Here is a 25,957-nt window from a genome sequence, read left to right on the forward strand (position 1 = left end):
GTCTCTACCAGTGCTTTGTGGGTCACAAGGCACTTTCTGCCCTGAAAGTGCCTTGAGGCCTGGAATCTCCAGCATTTTCTGGGAGGGCCGAGGGGTGGCTGACCCCTACCCTCTCTTGTGGTTTCACGAGTTGGAGGGTAAAGCGTGGCAGCCTTGGGCCCCAGAGGCAGGACTGGACATCGTGGAGGCACAGAGAGCCCTGTTCCTCTCGGACCTACGTGGAGGAGTCCACTGCAGTCTGGGAGGCTGTGGATGGACAGGAAGCTGGCCATTCCTTCCCGTGAGCCAGAGAATGGCCTCTGTGTGAGCCACAACAAAAAGGCTTTTCTGCCAAGTCGGAGGGGGAGGAAGCGGCCAGCTTGGCCCCTGCCCCAGCCTGAAAGGGGGCTCTGTTGGTGTCCCTGGGGTCTTCAGCGCCTAGAATGTGTGGGGAGGGAAGACCAGGGTGGGCAGGGGCCTCCTCATCGCTGTCTCTATTCTCCAGCAGCACCAGGGTAAGCTGGGGCTAAGCTGCTGTGCCAGTCAGTCTGTCTGGGTTCTTCTCCCAGCGTGGCCGTGTCCTGGCCGTGTGACCTTGGCCAAGTCACTTGAGCTCGCTGAGCCCCACTTTTCTCATGAATAAAATGTAAGCCGAGGAGTGTGCAAGTCGACACTGAGCACTTGCCATGTGCCAGGCACCGTGGTGGCCGGCGCTGTACGGTCGCCCATCCTCCGTTCACCCCCCCAGCGGCCCGTGCAGCAGGTCGCGTTACCCCCTCCGTGGAGATGTAAGCACCCAGGGCGTCGGGCCGAAGCCCAGGATGTTTTAGACTCTAAAACTCCAAGCTGTGCAAATGCGAGGGAAAAAAGGCTGGAAGAAACACACCAAACCGTCAACACTGGCCTGGGGAGAGATGACTTAGATTTTGCTGCTTTTTGTGTATCTATTAAGTCTTAATTATCTTACTTAGGAATTAGCAAGACAGGTGCTGTGGGGCCCATGGTGAGTTTAGGTGCAGCCACATTAAACAAAACCAATTTAAAGATGCAGGTTCCTGTTAATCCTGGGGGAGGGGGAGGGGGAGCGGGTGTCAAGTTGTGAGGCAGGGCTGAGGCCTGACACCATACCTCAGAGACCTTCACACCCATGGGCTCACCAGATGAGCTGTTCCTTCAGCCACGGGGTTGTTTTGAGATTTTACCAGAGCGTTTGGGGTAGAAGTCTCCTCAGGAGATTTCCTGAGAAGCCGAGGCCTCCTCTGCCAAGTCTCTTCCCTGGCCTGGGTTCTAAGGAAGAGCTCGGTGAGAGGTCTCGCGTCCTCTCCTTTTTCGTCCCTGTGCCCCCACTTGCCGGTGACCGCTGGCCTTCAAGCAGAAGGCAGACCTGGGCGGGGCCCTGTGGCTTCTGCCACAAGAAAGCTGATAAGATGCTGCCCGCCAAGGCCCCTGTGGTGGGGATGGTTCACGGGCCATTTCCTAGCTGAGCCGGAGAGGCCTTTGGGGCTTTCTCAGCCAGTTTTCAACACAAAGAGAGGAAGGGTGGGATCGAGGGGGGCGGGGAGGAGGTCTGCTGCTGAGGGGAGGGTGGGGCCTGGAACAGGTTGAAGGACCCTGCCCCAGCTATTGTGGAGGCCTGGCCTGCTCCATGGTTGGGGTGCAACCCCACTACAGCAGACCATTGCATTTCTGGGGGTGCAGGCCAGTGCCCAGTAGCGTGGCCCAGAGGATGGATGTGGGGTCCAAGGCTTGCCAGCCATGCCCAGACCCCAGGGGCAGTAAAGCTTCAGTCTCATACTCTCTTGGGCCTCGTCTGCAGGCTGCCCAGGGTGAGATCTGCTTTTTCAAAGATGACAAGGCAGATCTTGGGTGCCCCCCCCCCAGCCTTTGAGCGGAGCATGTGGTAAGGAGAACTTTCCAGATCCAAAGCGGTACCACTTCCCATCTCTTGCCTCCAAGCTGGGTCTTCAGGCTGCCCAGAACCCAGTCTGGATGGGTGGAAGAAAGGCGGGGGGGCGTGGCCTGGCATTCCCACCCCTCCTAGACACACACTGCGTGTGGGAAGCTGGGACGCCCTTTCTCACTGTGAATGAATGTCCAGTAAATTCTGCACTCTTTCTCTGCCCCACCCCAGCAGGGCTAACCCCAGTCCCCTGCCCAACCTGCTTCTGGTGCCCTCACTCTTCCTCTGAGCTCTGCCCCTCCCAGGGCTACTGGGAAGGAATCCCGGAGAACTGGGAACAAGGTGTCTTCCGCATGGAGGGCAAGTGCCCTAATCGCGGCCTGGACTCCTGTCACCCACAGCCCCACCGGCCCAGGGCCTCTTACAATGAGGCCACACATGCCGGCTGTACAATTTAATCAGTGCAGAGTATTTACAGAAAGAAATGTATGGGGGTGGACACTGCCCTCCACCCCCCATCCCTTGGCTGGCTCTCCGGTTCTGAGGATGGAGGGGGGAGTAAGCTGCCAGACCCGACCTCCAGGCCAGTCCATGAGATGCATCTCCCTCCAGGGGCCTTGGGGGTCTGGGTGGCAGACTTGCTTGCTCAGGGCTGAGGGGAAGCAGAGGGGATGGAGCCGGCTGTACAGTACCATTTCCACAGCAGCCTTGCCTCCTGCTTATTTTGGGAAGGAAAAGGAGGAGGAAGTGTCCCTGCCCTTAGGGCTGAGCCAAGGAGAAGGGGAGTCTCCAGGCCACAGTGGGCTCCTTTGGGGGCTCCACAGCCGCATCCCGCAAGTCTGTGTGAGGGGCTGAGCTGCTGGCCTCTCTCCACCAGTGTCCCTCCTCCCAGTGCCCCGGGGGACAGGGAGCTGGAGGGGAGGAACCCCCAAGCCGGGTGCATGGTGGGCTGTGGGCGCCCATCAGCCCCCTATCTTCCTGGGACAGCTGGGAGCCTGGCAGCTGGTGCCTGAGGCTGGTGGGGTTCCGAGACCCCTGAGGACGGTGGTGTGGGTGAGGGAGAGTGGAAGCCCAGGGAAGGAGTCCAGATGGGTCATAGCTCAGAGAGGAGTGGACAGGGGCTGGAAGCCCAGCCTGGGGGGGGTGAGGCCTCTGGGTGGAGGGGCCTTGGCAGACCCCCTTTGGTCCTTGGTAAGGCAGGCCCAGGGCCTCTTCTGCAGAGAGGGGAGGAGGTGCAGGCTCAAGGGGTATGTGGGAGCTGGGGAGTATGGGCCCCTCGGCTGGCCAGGGCCAGGGTAGGCGTTGGTAATGGGTTGACAGGGGTAGGCGGGGAAGGAATCAAAACTCCACAGGACTCAGGGCCAGTAGGCCACCTCACCCTTCTGTCCCCTGTGGCCAGGGGCTGCCCCTGGGTGAAAACTCTTCTAAGGCAGAGATTCAGGTGGGTGGAGACCAGTCAGGCCCCACCCGTCTCCAAAGCCAGCCCAGGCTGAGGAGGGCCCAGGGCGGGAAGGAGCCTCAGAAACCCTTTAGCCACTTTCCAGCTGGCCTTCTGACCCTCTGCTCCTCTGGCTGTCGCCAAGCCAGAGGTGGGGGGGGGGGGGGGGGGGGGGGCGAGGGGCTCACTCCCTGTCCGGAGCAGGACTCCATTTAGAAAGCTCTAACCCCTGCCCGGAGGGACCGCTGCTCCTGGTCAGCAAAGTAGAAACGAATACTCAATTAGTGTGCAAAAACAAAACAAAACAAACCACAAACCACCAACAACAAAACCTGGGCATAAATAAACAACGGGGCGGGGCCGGCGGGGACGGCGGAGGGAGCCCTGGAAGGCTGCGGCTCGCGGCCCAGCGGCCCCGCCCCCGCAGCGCGGAGGGGGCAGGCGGGCGGGGCGCGGCGCGTCAGACCCACTCCTGCAGGGAGCGCTTGCAGTAGAGGAGCGCGCGCGGCGCGCCCTTGCGCTGCATCCGCACCAGGGCGTAGCTGAGGCCCAGGACAGACAGGAGCAGCAGCAGCGGCGGCACCAGCACCAGCACCACGCTCACCGTCCGCGGCACGTCCTCCATCTGCACCACCACGCGGCTGCCCCCGTCCTCGCCGGTCCCCTCCCCGCCGCCCGCGCCGGCCTCACGGCCCTCCTCGCCCTCCTCGTCGGCCCCGCCCGCCCCGGGCTCTGCACCCCCGTCGGGGTTGAAGGGCGGACGGGCCACATCGGGCCATCGGGGTCCCGGCTCCACGTGCTCTTGGCAGCCCATGAAGTCCCGCAGGATGGATTTGGGGTAGCCCGGCTCCATCCGCAGGCGCTCGTTGTCGAACTTCCAGTACTTGGTGCCCTTGTAGAAGTATGTGTAGGCTGCGGGGGGGGGGGGCAAGCGGGGATGAGTGGTGTCAGGCCGCGCCCCACCCACCCGCCCGAGACCCTCAAAGAAGACCAGGACATGCTGAAGGCGCCCCGGCTTTAAAGTACCCCCCTCCTCACTTGCTGGCCTGACTACTTTCAAATCTGCCCCCTCCCAACATACAGAAGCCAGACCGGGCTCAGAGACGGGCGGGTTTGGGTCAAGGGCCTGACTATGCTTCGGTGCTTCCTGGCTGGGCTGACATTGACCGGGGTGGGACGCGGAAGGGTCTTGCAGCCCGCTGTGTCCCAGGCTACAGTCAGGAGGCCCTGCTACCCTGTCCCAGGACTGGCTCCAGCCCACACCAGAGAGGCCAGTGTCTTGCTCAGGGCCACATAGCCAGCCTGCAGCTTGGGCTGGAACAGAGCCCAACGCTGCCTTGGACAAGCTCTGCGGCCTTGGGCACCTTGCCCACATGCCTTCAGCCCCAGGAAGGGTCAAGTCTGAACCGTGGGTGAGTCTATACTCTGCTGGACACAATGAGATCAGAGCGGCTGCAGAGTGATGCCATCATACACAGACGCCATGTGACCTGCCTAAGCACCGGCAAAGCCAGCAGGGCCTCCCCTGAGCTCAAGAACCAGGAACCTGAGAACCAAGACTAATGGTTTTTCTTAAGGTCGCCGGAGACCCCACTGGAGAAATAAAAGCCACAGCTCCCTGTTGCTCAGTTACAGTGACAGAGGTCAAGCTTCCTTTCCAGGTGGGAAAGTGGGCACCCTTGCCCCCCACTGACCTGAGCCAAGCTCACCCCCCTCAGGATTCAGGCTCCCACTGGGCTGCCCAGGCCCCGCTGGACTCTGCAGGGAGCAAGGCCATCCTGAGTGCCAGCTCTGGACACAGGCAGACCTGGGTTGGACTCTTGACTCCCCAACTCCCTTGTGGTGGGACTTGGGGCCCTTTACTCAAACTCGCTGGTTCAGTTTGACTGTCTGTAAAAAGGGGATGGAGACAATGCAGGAAGGATCAGGAGAGTCATGCTTTGGAAGCCCCTGGCCCAGGGCCTGACACAGTGTCCCCCATACCTGCCATCGCAATGCTGGGTGAATCCTGGGTGTGGAGGAGGGGGGATGGTGAGTGCTAGGCAGACTGCAGGGGGTTGGCCCTGGTACCTGCATCATTGCTCAGGAAGGCCCCTTTGGGAGAGGTAGGGATCCCTTGCCAGACACTAATGGGCTTGGGGTAGCCGGGGTCTCCACGCTGCGTCTCCTCATTGAAGCGCCAGTACCTGTGACCAAAAGCACCGGGTGTGGGTTTTCTTTGGGTGGGTGGGGGGGGTTGGACTGAGGCCTTCTCGCTTTGGGGTAGGGGGTGCTCACCTGTCCTCCTGGAAGAAGAAGGTGTGACCTGTGGGTTCCCACCAGATGGCCGTGTCGATGTGGTCATAGGGGATGCCCAGGCCATAGCTGGTCAGTGGCTGTGGGTAGCCAGGCTCCAGGTTCGCTTCTCGGAAGAGCCAGTAGCGGTCACCTGCAGGAGTGGGGGATGGGCGAGGACAGGCCTGGGGCTGAGGGGGCTGGGTGGGGAGGGGACTCGGGGAATGTGATCCTGGGCCCACAAGTCCATTCACATCCATGGCCACACTCACACACACACACACACACACACACACTCTCTCTCTCTCTCTTTCTCACCACACATACACACAATCATACCCCTACACATACCCAAGACAACGCACAATGCAACTCACTTGCATGTCACCCGCACTTGGCACTCATGGGCACCTGCGACATACACACGTACAAGTCACTCACTCACACCTACACACACCACACAGTCACCCTATACATGGCCTGCATTACCGCGTGAACATCTGCCCGCCCCCATAAATAGTTCTTGTACAGAGAGAGGAAAGAGGGGAGCCCTGCTTGGCCTCCGGGCCTGGGGGCTTTTAGCATGAGCTGAGGCCGGCAGGGGGCTGGGGACACAGCTAGTCCGTTGGGGGGTACTGCCCTTGAGGCCCTCCCAAGGGGGGTAAGGCCCCTGAGGGAGAGCTGGTGGTAGGGAGCTCCGTTGTCGCTGCTGGCAGAACCCAGAAATCCTGCCCGAGTGGACTTGGGGGATCTGTTCTTACGAGGAGGGGCTGCGGAGGCACAAGAGGCCAGGAAGGAGGGAACTGATGCGGAGCCCCCACTTTGCGGAGGATGGACTCTCACCTCTAATAGGAGCAGCCTCTGGCCCTCAGGGACTCGGGTGTCTCCTGGTTTCTGTCTACCTCCCCCACCCCTGTCTTGACTTGTCTCCCCCCACAGTGGACAACAGGATGACACACGCAATGTAGCCCTTTGCTCTCTTCCTCCCTCAGGCCGCTGAGTCAGAGGCCGGGTCAGAGGCCAGGCCAGAGGCCAGGGCAGGAAGGCTGCCCAGGCCTCCCACCTGCCCCAGCTTACCTTTAAAGAAGACAAAACGCCCATCTTGGCGCTCGTAGGCAGCACTGATGTCACTGGGCAGACCACGCCAGAAGTGCCCGATGGGCATGGGATAGTTGTCCAGGACACGGTTGTGTCGAACCCGCCAGAACCAGCGGCCCTGGGGAAGGCGTGTGTGTGAGTGGGCAGAGCAAGCCTCCTCCTGGGAGAGGCATCTCCTTGATCCACCCCTTCCCAGGTCAGGGAGATCTGGAGGGGTAGCTCGGAAGGCCAGGGCGGCCCCGGGGAGGGAGCCCTGGGTGGGGCATAGGCCCCTGCAGGTCTGTGTCACCCTGGTCAAGCCCCTTGTCCCTCAGGCTGGTTTCTTCTTGGTCTGGGGTCTGATGGCTCCCCATAGGCTGCTCAGTGAAGGAGGGGTGGGGTTGCCTGGGCAGCCAGGTGGGGAAAGGCCCCAGGGAGTGGGATGTGGGGCTTGCTCTCCTGCTCTGAGACGGGGCCAAGGGGCTAGGGGAGGCATGGGCAGGGACCAGACCTTGAACACGAACATCTCCCCACGCAGCATGGCTACTGTGTCAAAGTCCCCGTCGCAGATGTTGGGGCCATACTGGTCAGGCCGTTCCGTGGCTCGGGGCTGGGCTGGGGGCCCTGGCTTTGGGGGCCGCTCCGGCTTCCCACCTGGGGGTGGGGCCTGGGGGGGCCTGGGGGGCCGATGATCTGGCCGGCCTGGTCGCCGGGGAGTCACGGTGGGGAGAGGCCGGGTGGGCTGTGGCTGGCCATCCGGGGTGCCTGCAGAGTGGGGTGAGGGGAGTGGGAAGTCAGCAGGTAGCGCCAGAACCCAGCCAGGATGCCAGGTTCTCCTACTCAGAACCAGGGGACCCTGGGGCCCCCAGCCCGGAGGGATATTTGCCTTGGTGGTAGGCCTAGCCACGGTGCAAGTCCCTGTTTGTCCATAGCAGACCCCTCCCCCATACCAGCTATCACCCTCAGGACCTCCATCCTCCTCCATACAGCCCCCTCCTCGACCTCCCCACACTGGACGTGGGTCACTGTGCCCCTGAGGCTGCCCCTGACTCCACGTTCCCTTGGGGACAGTCCCCTCAGGACACTAGCCTGCTTCAGTGGACCAGGAAGTAGGGACACATGCAGAGGAGAGAACACGGCCCTGTGACCTCTGCCGAGGGCCCATCTCGTTGCCAGGTTGCCGGGGTGTCTGTAAGGGACTGTCTGCCATGTGCCCCGCAGGGCAGGTACCGCCAGCCCTACCAAGGGGCTCAGTGGGGCACTGGGCACAGGCCCTGACCCACAGTACTGGTCCTCAGGCGACCTTACCACTGGAGGCCTTCTTGGGTGGGGCCTGAGTTGGGGGTACCACCTGCCTCAAAGCCACTGGGCAGTGATAAGCCAACAACACTCACTGGAGAGGCTGGGGTTGGGAGCGAGAGTGGGAGGAACGGGGTCTGGGACCCCAGGGGCATTCCCAGTCTAATAATATTACCACTGACCCCGAGGAGGAAAGGAGGGGTCAGTGAGGGGCTTTGGGGACCCAGCCTGGAGCCCCCATGAAGGCCCTGGGGGAGGGCCAGGCCCTAGAGTCGGTCAGCCCTGGGTGTGATTTCTAGCCCCATCAGTTACTCACTGAGTGATGTGGACAAGTCACTAATCCTCTCTGGACCTGTTTCCTCATCTACGAAACAGGGTTAGTGGTGCTACCTATGCCTCGTCGGGCTGGGAGTTGAGAGCCGGCGTGCAGAGCTCCCCTAGCCATACGCACGCTGCCCGCTCACCGTAGAGCTGCTGGATGCCCCGGAGGTCGTCCTCGGGCAGCTGGAAGGTGTCGGTGTCCATCCACTGGTAGAACGGCGCCATGATGGCACTGGGGTTGCTAGAGTGCTCCAGCCCTAGCGCATGGCCCAGCTCATGCACTGCCACCAGGAAGAGGCTGTTCCCTGCGGTGGGGGCGGGCAGCACCGTCAGACCTGGCCTAGGACCCGGCCACCACAGGCCCTGTGGGCTGACGCTATCAGAGAGCTGGCCCTTCTGCCAATCTTAGGAGAGGCTGAGCTGCTCTTGACTGCTGGGCCTCAAGCTTCCCCACCTGGGAAATGGGTACGATGATTCCTTCCCTTCCCTACCACCCCTTAGAGATCCTGGGACGACAGACTGAGATGGAGGGTCAGTGCTCCAGAGAAAGGCGCAAGGGAAGCTCTCCCCTCCCAACCCTGTAACTGCTGAACCGGCTCAGAGGGCAATGCCCAGGGCCGGCTGTGCCTCCCCTCCCCTGCCCTGGCCAGGTGTCCTCACCATGCAGGTCAGTGCTGGAGAAGGTCCAGGGCTCATCTGCATCGAAATGGGTATCCCCGCCCAGACCAGGGCCAGGGAAATAGGCGTGAGCCAGAAAGCCCCCCGTGCCATCAAATGGTGAGCTGTCGCCGTGGAAACCAGAGGCAAAGAGTACCATGATGTCAGCCTCCTTCTGCCGCCGCAGTCGGATGTCCTCGTAGGGCACCTCCTGGAAGATCAGGGGGGTGGCCTGCTCCCACACGCGGAAGGCCCTTCGCACTGCCTCCAGTGAGTGGTACCATCCCAGCTTCTCTGTGTAGTTCTGGATGCTGCAGGTGGGCAGGGAGACAACGAGTGAACCCAGGGCCTACTGGGTTCCACTGTCCACTGCTATCACCCACTGGGTGGGGGTGAAGACACATGGTCCCAAGAGACATGCCTAAGATCTGAGCTGGTTCACCGACAGTGCCCATCAATACCAACCATTAGTTTATTCTGATGTGAATCTGAGAAGGAGAACTAACACTTCAAACCCGGGAGTTCATGAGGATATCACTAAATAAGGTTGCATGGCGCCCAATTAGCTTAAATAAGAAAACCATGAAGCAAATAAAAGAACAGGTGCTATGTAGCTAAGAGAAAGAACTAGACGGTTTGGAGACAAATGGCTGAGGTTTAGGAAATACTGGCCAAGCGGTTCTGATTATTGGACTCTAGGGTCAGGCTGTCCCGAGTTCAAGGCCGGGCTCTGACATGATTTACATGACCTTGGGCAAGCGACTTCGTCTTTCTGTATTTCAGTTTCTGCATCTGTAAAATGGGAAAAGGAGAGTCCTGCTCTCATCTTGGGGAGCTGGGAGGATGACGTGAATGAGCTCATGGAGAACACGGGCCCCGAGTCTGCACGTGATAAAGGCAGGAGGAGGCCTGGTATTAGCCACATAAATCAGATTAAGCTTCTGTGTGCTGGACAGATCTCCTCCATTAAAAGCTGGTTGGGCCATGACTTCGCTCTGGGGGCCTGGGGTCTAAGTGGCCACAGGAGCCGCTCTTCCTCGGGAGATGAGCTGCGGGTGGGGCCGTGGCTGGACTAAAACAGGAAGGGGATCCCTTGGGGACTGCCACGTGGCTGGGCGGCAGGGGGGGGATTCTTGCCAAAGGAGGAGGGTGCCTGGACCAGGGTTTTTGCTGGGGACTTGCTGTCTGCCCACTTGACAGATGCCTGGATTCCAACACCTTGCCACCCCCCCCACCCCTTAGATGCCTGAAGCCCCGTGTGCCAGGCACTGCGGAGGCCCCCATCTGTGAGGCCAGCCCCCCAGCTGCTGGCGGGTGGGGCGGGGAGCCGGGAGGGAAGGAGGACAGAGCGGAAGCAGCTCCAAGGGTCCTGACCTTCGCTGGGGGAAGACTGCCTAGGATATGCGGCTGATCTTGTCAGCGTGGGAGCGGGTCGGACGGTCTATGCTGGGCACCCTGGGGTGGGCTTCTGGGAAAGGAAGCCTTCCAGACAAGCCCCCTGGGAAGCCTGAGGCCTCGGCCCAGGTGGGGAGGGGAGCAGGCAGTGTCTGGCCGATGCCGTGGGAGGGCTTCTGCCCTGGACAGCAGAGGTCCCTACCTGAAGGTCAGCTGGTAGCTGCTCCACCTCCTCCCCGTGAGGGCATAGCGTCTCCGCCGCCTTCGCAGGTTGGCTTTCACACGCACCCCAAACTGGTCTGGCACCCCGCAGCGGGGTCGCTTCATCCACCTGCATCACGGGCACAGAGCGTTAAGCCCAGACCCTCCCTCCTGATGCCTGCCTGCTTTGGCTCTGCCTCTTCCAGGCAGTCCACCTTCTTCCATCCTTTTGCCTTTGGCCTCGAGTTGCCCTTTGTATGGGTGTCGTGGGGGGTGGGACTCTCTCTGCTCTTCAGTTTCCTCATCAGAGAAACAGGCACGTTGACTCAGACTGGAAGACCGAGTGCCCAGCAGGGGCTCCACGAAGGTGAGCCCCCTTTCACTGGTATCACTCAGGAATGGGAGAGTTACTCCTGAGGCCCTCCGTCCGTGATACGTTATGCTCAGGCCGTGCTCAGGATGCAATTTTGGGTCCCGTCACCTCGGTCAGACTCAGCGCAGCACCAAATGTCCCAGCCAGGGCCCAGGGCCTGCGTGCTGCTTCCCCCCATCCCCCGTGCCTGTGGCAGACATCACTAATCAATCCCGTGCTCCTTGGCGCCCAGCCCGATTCGCCTCAGGAGCTTCCGCGACACAAAGCTTCAGGCCGCCTCTCCCAGCCAGTGAGAACGAGCACAGGGAAGACCCAGCCATCTGCCATTTCTTATCTAAGCCTCTCTGTTCTGGAAACTCCACCTGCCAAACCCCTGTCAGAGCAGGCCAGAAGGAGGGCAGGTGCCACTGGGGCCTGGGAAGGGCCCGACGGAGGGACTCACGCCTTGGTTTCTTCGTCGAGCACGCCCGTGACGGGAATCCCATAGAAGCGCTGCATCTCGGCCAGGGCTGAGGCCAGGATCTGGGCGGAGCGCATGGTGGACATGTGACGGCTCGGCTGGGGCAGGTAGCCATAGAGCCTCAGCCAGTTCTGCAAAGGAGAGGCCACCCCTGCCTCAGCATGACTGGCGCCACTACCTCTGAACACATGCAGCCTGCACCCGACGACCGCCTGCCATGGCCACCATCACCCTGCCAGGGCTGCCACCCCCTCCTGCTGCTGGTGACCGTGTGAGCCTTCGTACTGCTCTCCCCGTGTCCACTCCTGCAGTCTGTTCTCACACAAGAGCCAGAACAAAAGGCCTTTACAAGTCAGGTCTGGTCAATCTGCTTCTGCTTAGAATCCTCCGAAGACTTCCCAGCTCAGAGAAAAAGCCAGTTCTTACAGGAGCTGCCAGGCCCTCCTTACCTGCCCCCTGCCTCAGCCCTCAGCCCTCACTCCTACCCGCCTCCCCGATGGTCACACTCCTGCCTCAGGGCCTTTGCACTTGCTGTTCCTGCTGCCCAAATACTCTCTCTCAGGCATCTGTATGCCTCCCACCCCCATTTTCCTCGGTCTCTGCTTTCACCTCACCTTGTTGGAGGGGTCTTCTCTGACAACACAATGTTAAAAGAAGACCCCCAAGTGCATACTCTGCATTCTCTCTTGTCCTTCCCTGTACTTGTCGTCTAACACATTATATATTTCACTTTGCTGTTTATTGTTTGTCTTCCCCCATTAGGATGGGAACTGTGTCCGTGAGGACAGTCCACAGTAGCTGTCCTTATTATTGTACTGGCCGCTCCAGGGCGGGCCCCCTACCATTCCTGGCAGACTGCTGGGGACCCTGAAGGGTTCAGAACCTCTTGAGGTCTCACCAAGTAGGAAAACCAGCTCCTTGGTGCTGCTCCCCTGCAGACTGTAAGCCTCTCGGAAGAAGAGCAGATGGATTAGGGCAGACCACCCAGGCCCAATAGGGTGGGACAGGAGACCTGAAGTTCAGTCCCTGCTTTGCCACAAACGCTTTGTTCTCACCGGGCCTGAGTTTTCTCAGGGAACAATTGGGCAGCCCTGGGAAAAGTGGCTGGCACACAATGGGGGTGCCGTCCCCTTCCAGAGCTTGCTGGGCAAGTCTCCTCCTCCATCTATCCATCTGTCCATGCATCCACCGCCCCCCCACCTCCTGCCAAGTGTTTCTGTGGCGCCCTCTCCGTGCCAGACGCCGTACCAGCTGGAGGCTGTGGAGGACCGCGGGAGAGGTGTGCTGACCTCCAGGGGCTTCCAGGCTCCCTGGGGAGACCAGGTGTTCCTGCAGAGGGAGGGCTTCACGCCTGCGAGGCTGCGAGCAGACATGACTGTCACAGTCGCAACTGGAGGATGGGATCCCCGATGAGCCAAGCTGAATTGTGCTAAGAATCCATCCTGGCTGTGACAGCATGGTGACAGCCACGCGAGGCTGCTGGTGAGCACAGAGGCCGGGGACTGCTATGGGCTCTGGCCACATGGAAATGTCCTTTGTACCTTTCCTGTTCCACCCTGGGTCTCTGGGGGCCCCCCAGGGTGAGGGCACCTGAGGCCTGCTCTCTGGGAGGCTCTGGAAGGTTAAGGCTGCACATCAAAGTCCCATAAGGCAGGGTGATGGCCAGATATGGTGGTTGCCGTGGACCAACAGCCCTGTGTCAGCTGGCCAGGGCCACACCCATGTCTGTTTGCCACCAGCGTCACATCCAAGTCCTCAAGGACTTGCTCCCTGAGTGCCACCTGCCAGCCCCCTGGCATGGCTGGGCGGCCCACCCAGCTGGCTCAGCGGTGCCCAGGTGGCCGCTGGAGGGAGTGGCTGCTGAGCGAAAGAGGGTGACATGGACAGGTGCCCGGCCGTAGCTTCCAGGCCTCTCAGGCCCTGGGAAACAGCCATCAGCTCTGGTGACAGAGCTGGGGACAGATTCTGGCCCAGCCACTTCTGAGGTGTGGCTGCATGCCTCCTGTGTTTTAGGCTGTCGTCAGACTAAAGACCGCCAAGTTTTTATTTATTTCCAGGTGCACAAGTTAGTGCTGTTAAAAAAAAAAAAAATCAAACATCTACTCATTAAGTGCTGTATTTACTGAAAACCATGTCAGGCTGAAAAGGAGGCAGGAGAGGACCCCAGAGCCCTGGCCATTCAGTGGGGAGCTTCTGTCGCCGAGCAGCTCCCCTGCCCTGGGACAGTGGCTGGAGCAGCGGAGCTGGGGCTGCCAGAGGGGTCAGCAGGCCGGCTGGTCCAGGGCACTGCCCTCCAGGAGGCACTGGGGAGGAACTTGCAGAGGTAAAAAAAAGCCCACTTACGGGGTGGGCCAGACCAGGACCTGCCTCATTGCACAGGTTTCTTTCTTTCTTTTTTTTTTTTTTTTAAGATTTTATTTATTTATTTGACAGAGAGAGACACAGAGAGAGGGAGCACAAGCAGGGGGAGCGGGAGAGGGAGAAGCAGACTTCCCGAGGTACAGGGAGCCCGATGTGGGGCTCGATTCCAGGACCCTGGGATCATGACCTGAGCCGAAGGCAGACGCTTAACGACTGAGCCACCCAGGCGCCCCTCGCACAGCTTTCTGTGAGGATTCGATGGGGGGTCCTCACCATTGCATGGCAATGTGCCGTGTAGGGAAAGGTGCTCAGTAAATGTATTATTAATGACAAAGGCCTGTCTGGTTGTCCCTGGAACGGCAGCCTTTTGCCTCTCCTGAGAGAGTTGAAGGGTTTGGTCTCCCACAGGGCCTTAGCGCCAGCTGGCCTCAGGTGAGGGCAAAGCAGCAGGGGGAGGCCCTGAGGCAGCCCCCCGCCCAACTGACCCTCCATGCCCCTCTGGCCCAGGGCTCCTTCCCTGTTCTTCCCAAGCACGGGAAACCTCTCCTGAGGGTGTGTGTGTATGGGAGGGGCAGGGTGGGAAGTCCACTGCCTGTAATGGGCAGTTTCCCAAAGAAGCCGGGGCAGACACAGAAGGCAAGGCGGAGATGCGAGGCCAGCTCTGACAGTGAGAGGGGGGTGGCGGGAGAGGTGGAGCTGCCTGCTGACAGAGGAGGGCGCCTCTACATCACCTATTTGCATAAGGTAAAAATATCTCAGGGAGCGCAATCACAGGCCACCAAGGGGCTGATTAGTGGTGTCTGCAGTGACAGGGGGAGGCTCAGGCTGGGGCCCTGGGGAGGGAAAGGGAGGGGAGCTGGGCCTGTCTGCAGTAAAGAGCTCCAGAGCCCAGCAGGGCCGATGGGGATGAGAGGCCCTTCACTCCTGGGGGCAGCTCAGGGGTTGCCAGGAAGGTCCCATGGGTGCCTGTGGACCCTCCTTCCCACAGACAAGCACCACTGAGGTCTTAGGGAGGCCAAGAGCTTCCATCTCAGCATCAGCCAAGCCTTGAGCCCTCAGTCTCCTGGTGACCAATGCCCTTGGCCATGGCCAGGATGAGAAGCCAGGCCGGGGAGCAATGGCACGTGAGGGAGGAGAGCAGATACGCGGCCTGGGCCGAGCAGCCGAGCCCCAGAGCAAGGGCGGAGAAGCTGCTGGAGCCTGCCTGACTCTGGCAAACTTGTGCTCAGGGCTGACTGCCAAGTGCCCATGAGTCTACAACACCCGTAGGGCTGTGTGGGCTTTTCCTGTCCCGTGTGTCTGGGAGGATGTTTCTCTCCACCCTACTGCTGGACTGAGTGTGACAAACCCAGAAGGTGAGGACGCGGAGGGAAAAGAGCATGGGATCGGGGTGCACAGGTGTGTGACAGGGGCTGCGTGTACCCCTAAAGTCCCAGCTTGCTGACATGCTCTGCTGCCATGGGCCAAAAGGGGGTCGTGATTCCCAAGGTCATGACCAACCTCCTAGTCTCAAACTTGAGGAGGAGCTCCTGCTCCTATTGGTGACTGTAAAGTCTGTCCTTTACAAAAGTAGCCTCCTTTTCTTCCTTGTTACCTAGAGTCCCACAGGTGGGGTAATGCTAAGCAGTGAAAGTTTGTTTCTCAGGTGGGGAAACTGAGGCACAGATGGGTCAGGAAGCAGCAAAGTAGGGAGGAGCTCCTCTATGAGAGCCACTGTCCAGGGGGAGGCAGGGAAGGTTGAAAAGAGCTCTAGGGCCCATGCAGAGAGAACCTACTCACCCGGCTTCTTCCAGCCATTTCTTTCCTGAGCTCTAGGCCCCATCCCATAAGTATGTTTAGATGTGGGGCACCTGGGTGGCTCGGTAGGTTAAGTGGCTGCTTTCAGCTCAGGTCATGATCTCAAGGTCCTGGGATCGAGTCCCGGGCGTCAGGCTCCCTGCTCAGTCGGGAGTCTGCTTCTCCCTCTGCCTCTGCCCCTCCCCCCGCTCATGGTTTCTCTCAAATAGGTAAATAAAATCTAAAAAAAAAAAAAAGTATGTATAAATGCTTCAGGTGAGTGGCTAACCCCAGGTAAGGAAACGTGGGGCCATCAGGAGTCTGAGGAGAGATTCCTGGCCCCCCGGCCCCTGGGAGAGGCCATGAACACGGTAGCAGAAGGCTGAGAACCTGCCGCGGGCCGGGCAGTTTACCCTCATCCCATTCAACGCTCACAAGTACCCCGTCCCCATTATACAGACAGTGAGGTTCAGAGAGGGCGAGTGGCCCACCCGGGGTCACACAGCTGTCTGGCTAGAACTGGAGCCTACAAGCAGTGCTCCTGGCCCAGGCCGCTTGTGAAGTAGCACCAGCTCCCGAGGAGCAGAGCCAGCACAGCACGGGGGGAGGGCATCTAGTCCTCCCCACACCCCACCTCTCTGGCTGGGTCTGGGCCCTGGGCCGCGTCAGCAGGGCTGCCCCCCCCGAATTGCTGAGACAATGCCAAGGCAGGCCCACAGGGAGGGTATGTCTGAGAAGGAGCTGCGGATCGATACTGTGCATGAAGCGGCTGTGGGGGGCGGGGGGAGGGGAGCACGCCTGCTGCCACCATAGCCAGCTCCCCAGCTGCCGGCCTCAGAGTGCTGGGGCCGCTCCCACCGCCTTATCGGACCCAGCTCTCGGCAGTCCAAGCACGCCCTGGCAGGGTTGCCGGTCAGGCATGAAAGGCATCTGGTCAGGGCTGCCGGTGACGGACCCGGACCTTCCATGGTGTGAAGTCCTGTCGTGCTGTCTCCCTTACCTGTATCTTGGTCTGTGGGCTCTTGGGAGCAGGCCAAGGCCTTGCCTGCCTCTGCACTCCCAGTCTTGGCCGGCACAGAGCCGGTGCCGAAAGAGATTAGTAATCCTGGGAAGCCACAGACTCTGCAGATGCAGAGCATGCACCCCGGGGCCACTGGGCCCACCCTCTCCAGGGGATCTGAGCCAGGAGCCCATTCACCAGCGAGGTGACCCAACCCAGCCCTAGACTCATCCAGCCTCAGTCTGCAGAAGACCTCAAGGCCGTCGAATCCAGCTACCTCACTGAAGCCTCTATGGACCATAGCGGGGCCCAGGACTCTTGCAGCCTGCACCCCTGCAGAGATGGGGTGCCCACTGCCACCAAGGTAGCCCATTCTGTCTTTGGGCATCAATTACTGTTGGAAAGCTGCTCCTCAGGCTGAGCAGAAACCTGCCTCCCAGGGACACCTGCCCCTGGGTCCCGACTGCTTGTCTGCCAAACAGGCCTTCGAGTGATGGAGGGGGGCTAATTAAGCTTCTTTGAGCCCCCTGCTCCTTCCTTGCAAAGCAGAGTCAGTATTATCACTCCCTTCCCACCACACAGGGACGACAGCACAGATGACCTAGATCAAGGCCAGTGAGGAGAGGGGGCACCAAGCCAGGCCCCCTGTCCTTGGTGGATCCTTTACCTTTCCAGGCAGCACGGTCCATATTTTAGCAGTTCCAGAAGAACACACTTGCTTATTTGGGGCTCAAGCTGCCCTCCCCCACTATGTTACAGTTGCAGCTGGGGAAGGGGGTCTGGGTGGCAGGGGGAGTAGGAGGGGTGGGGGATGTCCAGCCAGGGAAGCAGGAAGGAGGTGGTTGCCTGAGTTCCTGGGTTTCTTTACCCTGCCCCCTACCAGCCTGCTCCTGCAATCCTTAACCTGGAGGGGAAAACAGATGGGTCCTTTGGCCAGTGGGGCGGGGTGAAAGTGTCCTGTTTGCTAGTGGTTTGGGGGCTGGCTGAGAGCCAGGCCTTGAGGCCTCACCTGGAAACTCTCCTGTAGGCGTTATCATTGCTGATAGGGCTACTCATGGGGCAAAGCCTGGGTGGCTGGATAGGTTGGGGGATGGCCAAGGGCAGCTCTGCCCCACCCCTACAACCTCCTTCCCGCCTGGCTCCAGCCCCGCAGGCTCCCCACAGGATGGCACCCTGCAGCCTTTTGCCCAGCATGCAACAGCAAATGCTACTTGCTGCTCATTGTCACTGTGCTTGGCCACCATTTGCAGGCGCTTCCTGTGTACCCAGTGCCATGCTCCAAAATGCTCGACGTGAAGCTGGGCTCTCACCCCTCCAGGGCGGCAGTCAGTCCTGGGAGGACAAGGTAGTTCTCAGGGCTAAGGGCCAGCCCTGGAAAGCTGCTCCACACCCTGGCCTCCCGGCTCTGGCAGCTCAATCATCGGATGGCAGTAGGATGGGAAGCATCTCTACAGGCTGGATGATGGCTGGCACCTAGGTCCTCATCTGTCTGTCCAGCTGTCAGAGATTGAGTTGGGTCTTCTTGCTTATTACCTGCTGTTCCCACCAGGGCCGTAGGATCTGGTAAGAGGCGCCCTTCTTTGTCTCTCTGATCCAAGCCCAGCTTGTGTACCTATGCTCTTCTTGCCTGGGGATGCAGCATCTGGGCTACCTCCCCCAAAGGGCCCAGTCACATTCATCTGTGGGGTTCTGCCAGGACCTTGTGTGGTGGAGGGCATCTGAGCAGACAGCCCCCGACCCCTCTCTGCTTCTGCTGCCTCAGAGACCACATCTCCAGGTCGGAAAGCAGAGCTGGCCATGGGGCTCGGCCCCCGCCTGAGTGGCCAGCTGTGTGAGCCACATCAACCTTGGGATGACATGGAAGATGCCAAATGTCTTAAGTCTGTCCAGGCTGCAATAACAAAAATACCATAAACTGGGCAGCTTATAACATGCGTTGCACAGAGTTCTGGAGGCCCCGGCTGTCCAAGATGAGGGTGGCAGCACGGCTGGGTTCTGGGGAGGGCTCTCTTCTGGGGTGCAGACTACCTACTTCTTGCTGTGCCCTCACATGGCAGAAGGGGCAAGGGAGCTTTCTCGGGCAGCTTTTGTAAGGGCACCAATCTCATTCAAGAGGGCTCCATCCTCATGACCTAATCACCTCTCAAAGGCCCACCTCCTAATACCATTGCCTCGGGAGTCAGGTTTCAACCTATGAATTTGGGGGAGTATGCCAAATTCAGTCTTATAATCTGAGGTGGGGGGCAGTGGTGACCACAGCAACCCCCATAGCTGGCCTCAGGCAGAAGTCAAAATCCCAGCTGGGCAGAGGTGAGGATAGCAGGGAGCATCTCGTCAAGGCCCCAAGGGGCCGGAACCGAGCGCTCGGCAGGGCAGGGCTCTCCCAGGGCTGCGGTGTTACCATTCTGAGTTGGCCTCAGAGCGCACAGGCCATGAGTGCTGGGGGGTCTGGAGAAAGTCTCCTGTGGGGGATCTGGGTGTGTTTCTGGGTCGTTTCTTCTGCTCCTTGGGGTGGGACAAAGGAAGGCGTTTTCATCCAGGGGTCAGAATGGGCAGGTCAGGCAGATAGGCTGTTCAAACAAGCACACGCCTCTGGGCTGTTCTCTGCGTGGAGGCAGCTGACCGCCTGGAGCTTGGACCTTGGGGCAGCCCCAGCACTGGGACCTGGCAGAGGACTGAGCGGGAAGGGCAGGGCCCAATGGGACGCCAGGTCCCTGGCCGCGCCAATCAGCCCAGTTCTCTCTGGGTTTTGAAACAGACTATGGAGAGGAGTGGTCTGTGAGTAGAGAAGAGAATGAAAAGTGGAGCGAAGGCGAAACTTCTGCAGGTTCCGGGTGACCTGATTCCTTAGTCCGGTGAAACTGTCCTGGGAGGAGGAAGAGGGAAGGGAGAGGGGCTGGCCTTGACTCAGTTGTCAGGCCACTCAGAGAAGGTCCCAGCCATGGCCCGACTGGGTCTTAAGTCTGGAGCTACGGGGGTTCTGGGGTGAGGGCCAGGCCTAGGGGTCTCTGATGCTGGTCCTTGGCTAGCACGGGCCTGGGGACAGTTCTCCCATGGCCTCCTGGCTGGTTGCTAAAGCTGTTTGACTTTTTGGGCCCAAATCTGGACAGACTTGACAGACTCCAAAGAACAGCCTGTGCCCCAAAGCCAACTGTAGTTGCTGGGATAGTCCACCTGTCTCTACCCCTCTGTCTACCTTGGCTTCCAACATCAAGGGTCCTCTACCTTCCAGAGTCTCCTCCAGCAATGCCCCAACCCAGGATTTCCCCCAGGAGACAGCCTGCAGGCCAGTCACAAATCTCTAGCCAGAGCCACCACAGGTTTAGGGCCCTGGTCTGAGGGTACTCAGGGCTGATGGTGCAGGCCCTGGGCTATGGGTACTCCCTCAGCTGGGAGAGGAGGGGAGTGATGGAGGAGCAGAAACAAAGGAAAGAGAGTAAAGCCCCTCCAACTATAGGTCCCAGCGCCCCATCCATCCAGGATGCCAATTCACAAGCATGGCCACCAAATTCCAGCTTGATCCATAATTGCTTCCTGTGCAGAGATGCCATTCCTTTTTTTTTTTAAATAAAGATTTTATTTATTTGAGAGACAGAACGAGAGAGAGCACAAGCATAAGGGGGGGGCGGTCAGAGGGAGAAGCAGACTCCCTGCTCAGCTGGGAGTCTGATAAGGATGCGATCCTGTGACTCCAGGATCATCACCTGAGCCGAAGGCCTTCACTTAACCAACTGAGTCACCCAGGTGCCCGCAGAGATGCCATTCTTAAATAGATTGTAAACTCCTCAAGGGTGGGTCTATGACTTGCAGTCCTTGGCTCCTCCTCTCCAGAGTAGCAGGTGGGCCTAATAAGCACTCTCTACCCAGTACCTGGATAGGAGTCCCCACCAGCAGGAGCTCCCTATAAGCCCCTGCCTGACCCCCGGTGTGAAAAGAGGGGGCAGCTGGACTGGGCATGGGCTGGGCTCCCACTCCACCTCCTGCCAAGGCCTGGCTCCCGCAGCTTTCCCTGGCCAGGCCAGGGAGGGAGGGCAGAGCAGGTGGGGAACTGGCTGGGAGGTGTAACTTGAGCCGGGAGGAATTCCCTGCCCTTCCTCCATGCTTTTATTAAAGTAGGGCGGGGAAGGGCAGGCTTCCATCGGAAAAATCTCCCAGGCTGCCGGGGGAGGTGGGGAAGCCGCCGGGGGGCTGGGAGGGAGCACCGGCCCGGCTGCAAATAGAAGGCACTCAGGCCCACAGCCCGGGCTGCGGGAGGCTCCAGGCCGGCCCAAGGGCACCGAGGCCCGAGCCTACCGGGGTTGGCACAGAGGCGCGTCTCTCCTCCCACCCCCTCACTCCTGCCCAGTCCCACCCCTCTCGTAGTCCGGGGCAGGGAGTCGGGTCTTAGAAGTCTGGACAGAAGGGACCCAGCTTTTACTGGGGCAACGAAGCTAGCGTCCTCACTGTCCGTGCTCGGGAGGACCGCGCTGGGCGACCCCGTGGGAGGCGGCGTGTGGTGGTGGGGTTGCTGGTTGGACCCCACTCTGCGCCCAGGAGGCCGCGCCTGGTCACTAGCGGGACCGATCCGGAGACGGGGCTCCGGAGGGACGTCAGGCGGGCTCCTGATAACACGTTCGGAGTGTGCTCTCTCCGACCCAGGCCTCGCGTAGGGGCGCTAGTGGAAGAAAGCGCCGGGGGGAGACAGGATCTTTCTCGGACCCACCTGGCCATGGGGCGGCTTCCGCGCAAGAGCCCAAGGAAGTCGCCAAAGCGCCCCGCAACCCGAGACTGCTCTCTCGGAGGTTCGCACCCCTTCCCCCGCTCCCGGCCCGCCGCGCGCGGCTCGCTGTCACCCAGACCAGAGGCTACCGAGGCGGGAGAGCTGCCCGCTCCGCCCGTGGTCCCCCCAGGGCAGCCCCCTCCCCACTCGCTGAGAACGTCACGGCGCGCCCGCAGGACTCTCGAGGAATCAGCCGCGCGGGGAGAGGGAAGGAGGGGAGCGAGGGCTGGGGGCAGCAGAAGCGACTCCCGGGACCCGGGCTGGGGCGGATCAGTGACCGGGGCAGGGCCGTAGGGGTCGAGCGGGCGCGAGTCCTACACCCTCCAGGATTTGGCATGAGGTGCGCCGCAGAGGGCGAGCTGGGGAGGGGCAGCTAGGTGGCCCCTTTCTTCCCTGCCCCCCATCTCTAGGACGGGGGCTCGTCTCCGCGCCCTCCACCCCTCGCCCCAGGCCGCGGGCGTGGCTCCCCCCCCCCCCCCCCCCCAAACCCCCAGCCCGCCGCGGAGGAGCCGGGCGGGGGTCCTTACCTCGGCTTTGACTTCTGCGTCCTCCGCCGCCGCGCCGCGGCCCAGGAAGCCCAGAAGCACCAGGAGCAGCGGCAGCAGTCGCGGCCGCGCCGCCGCCTCCCGGCCGCCGAGGAGTCTGCCCGCGCAGCCGGGCCGTCCGGGCGCGCTCGGGTCGCTGCCCATGCTCTCGGCGCCTAGCCCGGCCGGGCGCGCTACACGCAGGGCTCGCCCGCTGGCCGGCGCCGGGGCCCCGCACGCGGCTCGGAAACTTGCGACGCTCCCTGGCTCCCCGCCGGGCGGGCGCGCGGCAGACCTCTCGGTCCTTGTCCCCGCCCGAGCCGCTTAGGTCCCCTCGGCAAATTCCCACGCCCGAGGAGAAGCCGGCAGGCAGGTCCGGGCGCGCGGAGCCGGCCCGCGGGGGGAGGTGGCCGGCCGGAGCCGCCCGCCGCGGGGTCCCGCAGCCTCGGCGCCCGGGGCCCGGCTCCCGAAAGCTAGCGCAACTCCTGAGCCTTTGTCTGGCTCAGCGCTCCGGCCGCCCGGTCCCGCGGCGCCCCCTGCGCGCCCAGCTCCCTCTGTCCATGCCCGGGGCCGGGTGCTGCCCAGAGCGCGCACCTCCCGCCCGGGGACTCTGCTCGCCCCGCGCCCGCCCGGGCCCGGGTCCCCGCGCAGTCCCGGGAGGAGGCGCAGGGAGCCGGTCGGAGCGAGTGAGCGAGCCAGGGAGCCGGCGCCCGACGTCCCCCGCGAGTTCGGCGCAGCTCGGGGAGCTCCCAGCCCTCCTCCCCGCGCGCCGCTCTTAAAGGGCCAGTGCTCGCTCCGCGCGCCGGCCCGGGCGGGGGCCAGCGGCGGTACCTCAGCCGGAGGGCTTCTCGGGAGCAGGTGCCGGCGTTTCCTTCTGACCGAGCGGCCCTTTTACTCTTCCCGGGAGGAGGGCATCCTTGCCAGCTCGCCCCCGTCACTCCCACGGTGCTTGTGGAGAGAAGGTTTGACACCCGCCCCTTCCTAGCAACCCCCTAGAGAGGGAGGGAACAAGGAGGAAGAAAGACTCTTCTTTCTCCCACCTGGGGGGTGTGTAGGGATACTAAGGCAGCGGAGGGCAGGAAGGGAAGCTGAGGGAAGAGGGACCCAAGTGTCCTGTCTTAGGGGAAAAAAAGATAAAAATCTAGCGGCTTGTTGGCCCCAGGGGCCTTTTCCAAAGCCTCGGGATGTCACTGGTCCTTGAGTGACCCTCCTCAGTTGCCCAGTGAGTTTGGACACCTTGCACGGGCAAGAGCACAGGTTTCAGAGGGAGGCAGTTGCACTTTTTGCCACTTACCTGCCGCCTCCAGTATGCTTCTGCTGTCTCCACACTTTGGCTGTCCAAGCAGAGGACATTGTTTTGTGCAAGTGAAATATAACAGTGCAGTTCCACAAGGTGATGGGCCAGTGGGCAAAACTTCCACAGAGCTGAGCTGAAAGTGCTAGATTTAACCCTATTGCAGGAGCAGCTTAAGATCCCTCTGTGTGGATGCAGACGGCCTGGGGTGGTGGTGGTGGGGGGGCGGTCTAAAGTCCGCAGAGGCTGTGAATCCAGATGGACAGCAGTCCTGGCCCCACAGACTGGCCCTAGGGTTGCAAGGTGAAGACCCGGTGGGGAGGGCAGGAGGGTGGAGACCTTTCCTTTCCTCTGCCACTTCCCAGCACTGGGAATGGGAACTTTCCCTACCTGAGGGCAGTTTCTCTAGAGTAAGCCCTGGGGTGGCCAAGCCCGCCTCATCTCCTGGAAGTCACCAGAGATCTGGCTGAGCTTGGAAATGGCATGTTCAGAGACCTGGCAGGTAAGGAAAAAGACCACTGAAAAAGAAAACAGAAGTTAGACTTTATTCAAAAAAACTATTGCAGTAGGGGAAGACAGATTCCACTATAGAACTGGACCCAATTCCAAATACGACCTGAACAGGGGTGATTTATAGCCAAGAAGCAAGTGGAGTGGGAGGTGGGGATGGGGGAGGGCGTTCTGGCTGAAGGTGGACCAGGGAGATCAGATATCACCTGTGGGGGTTGGGGGTTGTAGGGATGCCTAGCGTGATAAGATCTCAGGGTGGGAAATTCTGAATAAACTGATTTAGCAGGATTCTTATTAAACTGGATTCTAGAAGGAAGTACACAGAAGGGCCTCCTTGGGGAGAAGGTTCAGGGGGATCCTGACTAAAGTTTGGTCAAGCAAAGAATCTTTGCCAGTCTCCCCCCTTGCTCAAGTGAAGAAAAGAAATTCTTCTTTCCTCTGAACAACATAAGTCTATTCCTTATGTGGTTGGTGACAATAGATAATTGCTGTTCTGTACGACACACAAGACCTTTAATGAGAGTAATACCTTGAAGAAAAGTAGATGAACACTTAGAGATGGAATCAATATGTGTACCCAACTTCACAGACCTTCAGAGATCTACCAAAAGTCCCAGGACCTGTTATCCTTCCTTGGCGGTGTGAGTTAGAATGGCAGTGAAATGTTTTCTTCATTTACCTCTCGAACCTTCCTGGTTATGGCAAAGATGTCCGGTAGATTGTTGGGGTTGAATATGCACTAGTTACTTCTGACCACTGGGCAAGTGCCCCCTTCTGTAACCAGGGTCATATGGAGAATGGCTCGCTGGGTTTCTTGTAGTTGGCCAGTCACTGATTCGAGGCCCATGGTGATATTATCCAGGGACAAGGTGAATGGCTTCAGCAATGAATAGATGATTCTGTTGTGGAATCTAACTTCTTGAGCCAGGTGATAAATTCCTAGGGATGGTACCCAAAAAAGTGGCAAACTTTCCCCCCAAAAGTCGAGAGGTCCTGGATGGAACGCAGGCCCAGTTCTGTGGCTGTTTTTTCTACCTCACCTTCTCAGGAACAGAGATCACCATTCGGAGGATCTGGGATGTCATGGATACCTCTTGTTCTTACAGTGAGAGCGAGGTGACCCTGAGGGAGAGGGAGGTTGTTTTAGAGAGAATTTAAGAATGCAAGAAGATTGCAGGAAATAGAGTAAGGTGAAGAGATTTGGTAAGATTGACGAGGTAGCAAGAGCTGGTCCAGTTGGTAGGGGACAGCCAAGAAGCATGGGTTCCCCAGACAAAGTCAGAACCCTCGGGAATTAGCCAGGGGTCATAGAAATAACCATCTGATGGCTGAGGATAACCAGAGAATGCTAATTTTGAGGATGGGGGAGAAGCTGTGTCTGGAGGTGGGTTCTGTGTGGTTGGGCTGGGTCTGAGAAACCAGGTAGGAGGTGCCGTGGGGACATTTTCGTTCCCATGAGGGAACCCATTCCAGGGAACCCTGTCGTGGCTTGGGGCTTTTATGTTGGATTTAGTGCCATTTAGGTAAGTGTGATGATAAATGCTCATTCTCGGAAAAGGGCCTGTGGTAAAATTACAATGGAAAAGACGAGACCCTTGTGAGGATGGACTGGAATAGTGCAGGGTTTTCTCGCAAGGGGTAAGTATCTGGGTTGACACGGTGGAGGCCGAGCTGCTTTCCTTTCTTGCTGCACCTTTATGGTTTTTCCAGGCTTCTGTTTCTGGCCGTTGAGGCAAGGGGCAACTGCTTGGTCCAAATAAAAGCCAAAGAGTCCAAACTACCGTTTGTCTCCTATACTCTGCATTTTGTCCTTTTCCATGGGAGTCGTGTTGAATAAGCCCCACACTCTAGAGATGAACTTGGGGACTGTGGAGCAGCCATCTTGGTGTTTCCAAAGTCTATCTGAATGGCTTAAACCTCCAGCTTTCCCAATCCAGTTCTTCCTGAGTCTGAAGCTACCATTTGGGCCATGTGGATTTCTTTTATGATTGCCTGAGGAGTCGTCCTAAAATAGTGCTCTCTCAGGGGCAGGTGAATAATCTCACCAGGGGTCTAGGCCCTGAAAGCAGGATGCAAGGGCGTAGTCCCAAGGCTTGGAAACCCTTGGATTTCTGGGGTGGGCAGGGAGGAGCCTGCCGATGTAGCATACTTACCAGTCAGTTTGTTTCTTTAGGTCGCGTCTGAGTTTGTTGTGCCGTGTCCCTCAGTTTTTACCATAGTAGTCTTCTGGGATAATAACAGTGCCTCTAGAAGTTCTGCGATTTGGGGTCTGTTTTTGACTGGGGGGACTGGCTGCTGTCAGAATCCTCTCTGTTTTACGTGCCCAAGTCACGTTCTACCCCAAAGGCATAGCAGCTTC

At 59.8% G+C, this 25,957-nt stretch overlaps 1 protein-coding gene across 1 annotated transcript; it reads right to left on the reverse strand.

Moving 5' to 3' along the window:
• Window positions 1-3,685: 3,685 nt before the first annotated feature.
• On the reverse strand, window positions 3,686-21,959 carry MMP15 (matrix metallopeptidase 15). The gene is made up of 10 exons (XM_035025101.1): window positions 21,798-21,959; window positions 11,357-11,505; window positions 10,543-10,671; window positions 8,949-9,256; window positions 8,432-8,593; window positions 7,180-7,433; window positions 6,669-6,807; window positions 5,595-5,745; window positions 5,388-5,503; window positions 3,686-4,229 (listed from the first exon to the last, which is right to left on the reverse strand). The coding sequence occupies exons 1-10, from the start codon at window positions 21,957-21,959 to the stop codon at window positions 3,778-3,780; spliced, it is 2,022 nt and encodes a 673-aa protein (XP_034880992.1). The 3' UTR covers window positions 3,686-3,777.
• Window positions 21,960-25,957: the final 3,998 nt, after the last annotated feature.

This window comes from Mirounga leonina, unplaced genomic scaffold (assembly GCF_011800145.1).
Source record: "Mirounga leonina isolate KUSES-001 unplaced genomic scaffold, KU_Mleo_1.0 Mir_180, whole genome shotgun sequence".
In the NCBI taxonomy this organism is placed as follows: domain Eukaryota; kingdom Metazoa; phylum Chordata; class Mammalia; order Carnivora; family Phocidae; genus Mirounga; species Mirounga leonina.

What these genes read in the sequence shown, in the direction of transcription:
- MMP15 (XM_035025101.1), bottom strand. Translation starts at nt 21,959, where the DNA reads ATGGGCAGCGACCCGAGCGCGCCCGGACGGCCCGGCTGCGCGGGCAGA. An exon ending in GGGAGATGTTCGTGTTCAAG is followed by an intron (nt 6,808 to 7,179) that starts GTCTGGTCCCTG and finishes CGCCTTCCCCAG; the next exon opens with GGCCGCTGGTTCTGGCGGGT. An exon ending in CTTCCTGAGCAATGATGCAG is followed by an intron (nt 4,230 to 5,387) that starts GTACCAGGGCCA and finishes CCCCCCCCGCAG; the next exon opens with CCTACACATACTTCTACAAG.